We start from the raw sequence: 9954 nt of genomic DNA on the forward strand, positions 1-9954 counted from the left end.
GCTTTCACTATCCAGTCAGCATAACAACAGGCTAAAAATGAAGAGGAAACCGTGATTTTGGACTACATGTTAACTTCCAAGGACATGCTCTGAATGGCAGGCCAGCCCCCGCATTTAGTTCTTTAACTCAAAGCTTCTAAATATATTTGGAATTCCTTATAGGAAACGGAGAAGTACTTTTTAGCTTAAAACTTACCATGAAAGAAACACAGCTACAGCAATGACATCAATAAGTAAAAAGAGGGACACTTCATCATTTGCCATGTGCACCTGGTTGCACTGAGTTTCAGGGTGAAGTATTTTGACAGCACCATTGTTCTACTTCTGGATCAATTAGAACATTCCTATTTTTTTCTGGTTCCTGACTTCTAACTAAGGGTCTCCACATTTATTTGGTCCTTTTCCATTTTATACAACAAAAGCATCTCCAGTGAGAATTTAGAGCTTTGGCTTGAGGGAGAAATCCTTCTAGATAAAGCCCAACCCAAACCCAAACTTGTTGCCATTGAGTTGATTCCGACTCATAGTGACCCTACAGGACAGAGGAGAACTGTCCCACAGGGTTTCCAAGCAGCGGCTGGTGGATTCCAACTGCCGACCTTCTGGTTAGCAATCAAGTTCTTAACCACTGCATCAGTGAGTATAAAAGCTGTGTCCAAAATAACTAAATGATCTTACCAAAGCAGCTATTTTAAAATTATCTTAAGTGTAGTAGGTTTCAACAGAAACCATGTATCATATTAAGTAATCTCAATTTAAAAAAAATAGCAAATCTAACATTTTGTGATGTCTATATTGCTGCAATAATAAAGAAGTTCATGGTGCTTGTTTGCCTTGAAGGGTCCACGTCCTTATTTTTTCCCCCAAACTATACAAACTCTAATCAATATTTCTATGCATTTGCATAAAACTAATAGTCCTCAAAATCAGTCAATAAGTGGAATTCTTTCAAGTGTGAAATAATCTATGAAAACATGATTTCCTATATATTTTATTAGTTTCTGTAAGTTTAAAGAGTTCTAATATTGTATGAAAATTTTTTATGACACATAATTAACATTTGGCAGCCCCGCTTAGATTTCTATATGTCATTTCACAAATCTTTCAATAATTCTTAAAAAGCCAGTGTTTTTAAGAAGACACTTTTGTTCTTAGTATTAATACCAGCAATGACATTCCCCATGAATGCTTGCTTAGCTGTGTGCTTTTCAGAAGAAACGGAGAATAACAAAGCAAATGTTTAATTAAAAAAAACCAGCAAGCTCTCTCATTTCATAGTGGATTAAGTAAATACATACTGGTCTCCAAGTAAAACACTCTTTTTAAGTTACTTGATACTTTATATATATATAAACAACTCAGAAAAACCTTTTAAGTTTAGCCTGATTCATATACTAAACTTCTGGATTTAGAGAGAAACTGCAGGTAAAGAAATGTCCATGTTTCATGGCTTTTGGCAAGCGGTAGCAGAGGACAGCAAGGAGCATTCCGGAGCTGAAGCTAGTAGGACAGGGTCTGGTTCCTGTTCTGCTACTGTCTAGCTGTGTGATCTCAGCAAGCTACTCACCGCTTCGACTTCAGTTTCTGCATCTGTCAACTGAGTCAAGTGACAAAAAGACCTATTTCGTTTCTTCCAGCTCTAATTGTCTACTGTTCAAGTAAAAACAAGAAGATACACTGTATAATGTTTGTTACATTCTATTACCACTGTAAACGGTTTGAAGGAATCTTAAAAGTTCTGGATCATTAATACTTAATTAAAGACAAATCTACTAAATTATTTTTTAAAAAATTAAATATGTGTTTGCCTTGTTTTGCAGTACAGTTTTATTACATAGCTCTCAATATTCGCATTTCTCTAATTCTCACCCTAACTCCATTTCCTCAAAAACATGCTTTTCAAAGTTTTTCCAAAATTGAAAGCAAGATAGAGTAATTTTTCCCTCCTTATTTGGGGTCATGTGCATCTTTATTTTGTTTGGGAAATAACTAAAATTGGTTTTCTTCTATATTTAGTGTGCATTGGTTAATTAATAATTTAATTTTAAATTAATTTAATATATCACCAGTACTAAATTATTTAAGTGGCAAGTCTATACAATGTCTTAAACTCAAAGGCACTCCTAAAGGAAGGCAGGCTAAATTTGAGGGTTTAATTACCCTACTAAATGTCTAACAACTGCTCAAAAAAGAAATCAGAAAATACATACATGTGCAAGTTCTAAGCTGGAAAACCCCCATCTCTCTAGTTTTATAAAACTCTAATTATTTTTAAATCACAAACCTTAACATTCCTTTGACTGTAGGTAAAGCAAAGTAAAACTGCCTAGAAAACCCTGGAATTTTATAGAGTATTCCGATATTGTCTGTAATACCCAAATCGAACAGCTCCTGGCTACATTTAAAGAAAACAAGCATTTTCTTAACAAGATAGCTCATAAGGCAGTGGCCTTTGATATTAAATGACATGAAACAATAAGTTAATGATTGTAGCTAAGAATCTTTTAAATCAAAATGTGTACTCTAAACTTAAAGTACAATTTTTTTTTTTTTAGTTGTTGGGGATACAGGGGAGAGTTAAGACTTTTCTCATGTCTTGTTTATTTACATGAACTAGTAACACTATCGACCTATTTTCTTCCCTACGCTATATTATAGAAGATGATATAGACGGACACAATTTACCCTACACCCTATAGATTAAAGATAGTGCTAGCTGACTTAAGGAAAACAAATGTGGTGACTGGTTTGGAGAAGTGGATCACAGGGGTCCAATGCATCTGTATTCCTCAGCATTTGTACCCCAAGTATAATACTAGGCTATGTAAAGAAAATAGGGGAATACTTTAAGGGCTTAACAAAAATATTCCAGAAACTACTGTATGTTTACATGCTATACTGTTTTGTTTTTAACTTCTTGAAAGAGCCTTTAAGTTTGCTGACATAAAAATACAGCATGTGTCTTCTGTAACCTCAAGCAAGGACACGAGAGCTTGGAAAAGCGTCTGTCGCCTTGCATTTCTCCAGGCTGGCTGCACGGCTTTGGGTCGTTCATAAACAGCAGAACCTAAATTACCTGTATTTCCCTGGCGTGGTACACGATGATCAGACCGAGCAGGATGATCGTGGAGAGACTGATAAGGCATTTCAGAGCTAAGGAATACAGCGACGCCTGGAACACAGATACAAGCACTTTTAAGAAAGGCACCAAGTGTCTCTTAACAACTTTCTGTGCCCCAGGGTCCAGGCAGTCTCACTGCAAGTGGACCCGAGCTCAGGGAGGGGGGCTTGGGAGCCTCTGACTTGGCTCTGTGATCTGCCAGATCACTTAGCCTTAAAGGGAAGTAAGAAGAGAGGAGGGCCGGGAAGGCGCACTGCCCCGGAGCCGGGTCCGCGCTACAGCAGATGGAAGTGCGGTTTTTGGGTCACGAAACCTGAGAGGAAAGTTACTTCTGAGTCTTAAGCGCCGCTGGTTGAGAGAGGCCTCTTAAATTTGCACACCAGTGGAGTAATGGAGCTTGCTTTTACCACAGACCCCCGAATCAGTTATTTAATGCGCCAGAACGTGCTGGGCACCCTTACTGCTCCTATAACTTTGGCTGCCACACGAAACGGGTTCCTCTCTGGAGTTGCCTCGCTGACTAGGGGTGCGCGTCTGAGCTGCGCCCGCTGTCTCCGCGGGCACCTCCGATTCTCCTGGGGAGGCTTGGGGTGGGAAGGCTAGGGGGTTACCTCCGGTGCCCATCTCAACCACCCCGCGCCGGGCTCCGCGGCCCCAGCAGGGTGGGCAGGGGTTCCAGCGCGTACCTTGTCGTAGGCGCCCCACGACAGCTCGGTCTCGATGACCATAACCACGATGCCGAACATGCCGAAGATAAGCGCGTAGTCGCTGAGCCGTTTGCGCTTCTCGAACAGAGCGCGCCGGTGGCCCAATTTGTAGCCGATGTTCTGGTTCCTCTTTTTGCTGGACTTGGTGCCACTGCTGCTGCCGTGTCCGCTGCCTCCGCCGCCGCCACCTCCTCCAGTGCTGCCCCCGCCGCCGCCGGCTCCGTAAAGCGCCAGGTTGTTGGAGTTATTGTGCTCCGGCTTAGACACCACGATCTCTGGGGCTGAAGACGAGGCGGCAGCAGCAGCAGCTGCAGACGGGGAGGACACGCCGCCACCTCCCCCGACGGGCGCAGGGGGCTGCAGGGGCTGCGCCTCCGAGTCCATCTCGTGCAGGTTCCGGCGGGACGCGCTCAAGTTGCTGAGCGGCCGCATGACGCCCCCGTTGTACCTGCAGCTGCTCATGGCTATTTCGGTGAAGGGGTTGCTCTCGCGGCGCGCCTGGGACTGATGGTGCTGGTGGTGCGCGGGGTGCGGGTGGTGGTGGTGGTGGTGCGAGAGCGGGGGCCCGGAGCCCAGGCTGCCGAGGCTGCCCGTAGGACTGGCGGCGGGCTGCAGGCTGTGGCACTGGTGGTATTGGGAGACGGACGCGGGCTGCTGCGCGTACTGCTGCCGGAGCGCACTGGCATGGCTGGACGGCGTCAGCTCGCTCACATTGAGCTGGCTGCCCCGGCGCGACGAGCAGCAGCAGCAGCACGATGAGCCCGACAGTGGCGAAGAGGTGCGGGTCCGGAAGGCGCCGCCGGGCGAGGAGGTGCGGAGCAGCAGGGACAGGTTATCCCCCGCCCCCGCCGCCGGGGCACCGGAGGAGGCGCAGCTGTTGCACCGGAGGCATGGGCTGCTGCCGCCGCTGCCGCGCTGCTGGTGCGCGAGGTGCGGGTGGTGGCGCGGATGCGGGAGGGACGCAAAGGGCGGGCACGGCTTGTCCTGGCTCTGTTGCTGCTGCTGGCAGTGCAGGTGTGAGGAGCGCGACGGCGGTGGTGGCTGCTCTGGGAAGAAGCCGCGCTGGAACTGCAATGGGGTTTCCATGTCAGGGCTATTAAAGCTGCAGGGAGACCAGGCGGTGGTGCACCCTGCGCAATGCGTTATGGTCGGGAGCGGGGACTCCTGCTGCTGGTGCGAGGAAGGGCCCATGCCGGCTCCGGTAGAATCCAGGCGGCGAGTCCGATTGGTTGGGCGCACCAAAACAATGGGCATGACATCACCTGCGGGGACCGAGACTGAGTTTGCGGCGCTCGCGGCTTAGGGGAGCGTGTGTGAGAAAGCGATGGGGAGGAGGGAATTGCAGGATGAAAACCCCGGTGGCACAGGCCGGGACCAGGAGAGAGCGAGGATGCGGGTTCCACCTGCTGATAAGGAGCGCCCCTGAGTACTACCGGGGATGGGGAGTCCCCAGGCACTACAGCCCGGCTATAGAGGGAGGAGAAAGGCGGGGTGCGCCCCTCCCTCCCTTGCCGCTACTCCCCGACTAGTGCCGGATATGCTTCCCGGATCACCTGCACCGGGCACTGCAGCACGTCGGGCCACCCTGGCCATGGGTCAGGCGCGGGGACAGTGCGGAACCGGGGTCACTCCTGCACCCGCATTCATGCCTTGTAGGGCTGCAAAACAGCAGCCCACTCGCCGGACGCCCACCTCTCCCTCATCGTCCCGCTGAGAGTGGGCTGCAGGCTGCCCGCCAAGTAACTGCGGGGGCACCTGCTTTGGGGATTTAAAGTTTGACGAATGGCTACGCCAGCGCAATAGGGCTGGAGGAAACTCTGGAGCCTGAGCCCCAGTTTGGCCGCTGCCAGAGTAGAGCGGGCCCGGCTCCTTTATCTTGCCCCGCCGCGCAGCTCCGGAGCCCCCGGGTCCAGGCTGCTGCCTGCGGTGCGCTCTCGAGCGAGTGCGCTGCGGCGCGAAGAGGGTTAACCGCCTCGGCACCCGGGCCGGGGGAGGGTGGGGGCGGGGCCGGAGGAGGGGATCCCCGCCGTCCGCGGGAGGAGCCGGAGCGGGCTTCCCGGGTCCCCCTGGCGGGGGCGGAGGGCTTTCCCCGCTGCCTCCCGCTCACGTTTGCGCCTTCTGCTGAACATGAGGGGCTGGCGCACCCGGCCGCCGGGTCCTGGGCTCCCGCGCTCAGGCCCTTCAGCGGCCCGAGTGGGCACGTCCGCCGGCTTCTTCGGCCGCAGAGAGGCGGCGCGTTCGAGGGTCTAGGGCCTGCTCAGCGCCCGCTGGCCGCCAGCTCCTCTTCTGTTCCTCTTCCTCCTCCCCACCTGCAGCACGGACACAAAGCACAGGCTGGTCACAAATGCGCAAACACTGAGCGTCTTCTTTGCCAAGCCCTGACTGCGGCGGCGGGTAGAGAGGGGCCTGGCGCGGGTTGATTCACACGGGTAGTCACAGCCTGGCTGGGAAATTAATAATAATGATACCTCGGGCTGAGTGATCCCTGCCCGGGGACAGTGCTGGAGTTTGGTATAATAATTATTGTTTATTCACTAACAAACCAATCAAATTTAAATTTTGTCTCACAAATATACGGTGACATATTCTCTTAGGCGATATACCACCACAAAGCAGTAGGAGACCTGTTCAAGGGTTCTTTGTTACTGCTCCAGCTTAAGTCTTTATTGTATTTGTGAATTGAAATTTTCTTCCTTCCCTTAAAAGATAAAAGAAACTGGTCGGCTGAATATTTGTTTTCATTTTTAATTGTGATTTTTAAGCATGATTTGTAGGATAGACATTATTATAATGGCTTAGACTAAGAAATTAAAGTGAAAGTGGATCACCTTCATTAGGTAATTGGAATTCTCTACTGGATCTGATTTCTTGATATTCTACTCGGCAGCTGTCTTAAAGTTGCTTACCTGGTACCTGCTTGTAAGTGTGTGGGTGTGGGTATGTGTCTGTGTATGTGTATTTGTTTTCAATGCCATGCAGTGAATAATTCATTTTAGGATATCTTTTGGACAAGTGTTAAGCAATTTCATTTTTTTGTACGTGCAGATAAACAGGTCCAAAAGAAAAAGATGGGGAGGGTTGCTTTTGACCGCATAGTCCTCAACTTGAGATAATAAATACTGTAAGAATTTGCATTTCTCAATGCTTCGGTCAAGAAGAGAATTTCAGTGGTTAAAAATCAAAGTTAGCAATATTTTTTCTAATTATTAATGGGAAATCTGTTTCCATATTACTTAAATGATACATTATATTATGTAAATAACTGGAAATAGTTTTTAAAATAAATTTTTGTTGACCCTGCTGGTAGAATCATAAAATATTTTAATTCAAACTTGTGTAAGCAATAGGTCAGCTTCTGTATGAATGACTCCACCGTTTTCATTTATCTCCAAAATAGCAATTCAGTGGAACTTGTTTAGAATCATGAGGCTCACTGAATTTTTGGGACAGCGGAGTAGATGTTGCACGAACTGTGTGGTGTGCATGACTATTAAACACAATTCTAATGAGTAATTTGCTTTTAAAATTTAAGTTTCCAAATTTAGAAGAACTGTTCACCTTCTGGTCTGAAACAAAACAAGCAAAAATCTATCAAACATTTATTTATCCTTTCCAATAAATTATATAGCCTTCTTCCAGTTGCTCTATGTGACAGAGTGAAAATGTCTGATTCATTCTTACAAATCTAAGTATTTCAGGGAAATGTCATCATGGTAAAGTAATTTTTCATTAGGGCTGCATAAATTTAAATGAAAGATTACATAGAATCTCAAAATGTCTTAATAGTTGTTACCAGCATTAAATTATATATAAGGTTCTAGAGTTACTAAAATATCATACGAAAAAAATGCCGACATCTGTGTCAAAACACTTTCTCAAATAGCAGAATACACGGCTTCAAACCAAGGTTCCATGAACAATAGGAAAAAAAATTATTGTGTCTTTTGCCATCTATATCTCTGTGCCTTAGTATGGGCTTAATTGCATTAATGGTGCCTTTACTTTGCTTACTGCATTAATCCTGTAGAAACAGAGTGTTTACTGAGATATATGGCAATGCTGCATGGAGCTCCCACTGCTCTTAAAGGGGGTGCACAAGGTGGGTGGAATGCACAAGGTATGGAAGAAAATGGAAATTTAGTCCACATCATGACAGGCTACCAGACTACCAAAACTTAGATTAACACTGCTTCAGCCTAGCCAATATTTTGAAAGACCTCATAAAACAATTTAAGAATGTGAAAATCACTGTAATTGGAGAGAGAGGAGATCAAGTCAATGAGACATTATCTTCCTGTTAGGAAATCAACTGATCACATACACTCAAAAATTATCTTGTTAATAAATATCCGTATTTCAGGAGTGTGATAATCCTCTATGAGTATTCCAAGATGAAAAATCACAACATGTCCCACCAACTTTGTGTTTCATTTTTAGTCTGAATCATCGTAACTTCATTGTTCGGATCAGCTTACACTATTGGGTTATGACAGAGGCACATTGAAAAAGTTCTGATTTTCATCATTACTCTTTTCATAAATGTAAGCTTAATAAATGAATTTTAAGCTTATATGTAGACTTTTAAAAAACATATGCCATAATTTTGCTTTTTTCCTTTACAGGATTGTAACATACATGACAATGCAAGGTTAAGCAGATCAACAAAGATAATATTCTTCCACATGGAAGTGCTTTGCACATAGTAGATAGTTATTTATATTTGTGAGAGTAAGTAGGGAAGGAAAGAGGGTGGGAATGAAGTATGGTTGAAAGGACACAAAACAAGGGCAAGGGACCTCCCATGATAAGCTTTCATAAAATTGCATTTGCTTCTTTTTCTTCCATTAAGGCATATAAGTGCTGGAATTTCCCTAGTTTAACACCAGAGGTCATACTCATCCACAAGATGCATTTTAAATCTAATCAATTTAATATCTTTATTTCCAGTATCATTTTAAAAATATATACATTACCAGGTTTTTCTTATGGCCTAGAGCAACTGCTCGCCCATACTTGTTTTATTTCAAGCTTGCAAACATGCACACACACATAACACTCCCACAGATAAACACACACAATAACAGTCTTAGAAAAATGATCTTCCTAGACTGTGGGGACTTGGGAAAAAATTTCAGGTTGTCTGCACTCTGATTCCTTATTTTATTCAGATGTATGCATGCCACTGCTTATAATTTTCTTTTTATATGCCTATGCTCTCTCTCCTTGTTGTTGCTTATAAAGCAGGAGTCTTGCACGTGGGTAGTTTTGGTTTATTTCCAAAAGCAGTGAAAGCAGGTGAGGTAGGGGTCTGTAGCCTCTGTTTCCCACATTGAGGGCTCTGAGAGAGAATTTTGAGTGGCCTACAAAGTAAATGTTGTTCTGAGATTTTTTCTTTACCCAGGTGAGTAAATTATTTTGTGGTGCTATTCACAGGTGTCATGATAAGACACAGCCTCTCTGAACTTAGTTTTCTTAGCTGTAAAGGCAAGTGACAAATCAGGAGGATATCAGAGATGTTTTCCGACTACAAAAACAATTCCGTGTTTCCTGAGACATAACAATTAAAAGGCCACAATAACACCATTATTCTCAAATCACATTATTATCCTAACTTCATAAGAAATATACTATATTTGAAGAAAACATTAGAACAATAGTTATATACTTTATAGTTATGCATTATGACTATAAAGTATCAGGACTTGAATGAGCTTATTGATGACAGTCTTATGAATTTTTAGCAACACATCTATTATTCAGGAACTAATTATCATGTTGGGGCCTATTCATGGACTTCATTAACTTTTAAAAATTTTTTCTACTCTCATCCTTGTCTCCTACCATTTCTCAGCTAATTAGCATATCTACAAAAATCTCAGCAGTGCCAGCAGAAGAGGTGGAACTTATACTAGTAGAATTGAACTTGTGTTACATAATTAAATAGGTGAATAGACTGAAATTTTTGACTATGATATATCTTTTTAAAGTGGCTTATGGATTTCATGAACAAATCTCTTGGCAGCCAGAAACACATATCCAAATATAGAAAGGTATAAAAAACAATCCTAAAGGACAATACATTCTAGTTGAGAAAGCAGTCTCACATAGGTTGTTTTGTTTACATCG

At 44.5% G+C, this 9954-nt stretch overlaps 1 protein-coding gene across 2 annotated transcripts in view; it reads right to left on the bottom strand.

Annotated features, from left to right (window-relative positions):
- Positions 1 to 5091, bottom strand: part of KCNN2 (potassium calcium-activated channel subfamily N member 2) — a 168536-nt gene extending 163445 nt beyond the window's left edge. Inside the window, exons 1-2 of one of the 2 annotated variants that reach the window (XM_004376984.3) lie at positions 3808 to 5091; positions 3077 to 3172 (exon numbers count right to left, since the gene is read on the bottom strand). In XM_004376984.3, coding sequence (XP_004377041.2) covers positions 3077 to 3172; positions 3808 to 5082 — 1371 coding nt within the window. In that variant the 5' untranslated portion in view covers positions 5083 to 5091. The remainder of the gene's footprint in view (positions 1 to 3076; positions 3173 to 3807) is intronic. The other variant, XM_012555718.1, reaches the window with a different exon arrangement.
- Between the last annotated feature and the right edge of the window lie 4863 nt (positions 5092 to 9954).

Source organism: Trichechus manatus, unplaced genomic scaffold (assembly GCF_000243295.1).
Source record: "Trichechus manatus latirostris isolate Lorelei unplaced genomic scaffold, TriManLat1.0 scaffold00047, whole genome shotgun sequence".
Lineage (NCBI taxonomy): Eukaryota > Metazoa > Chordata > Mammalia > Sirenia > Trichechidae > Trichechus > Trichechus manatus.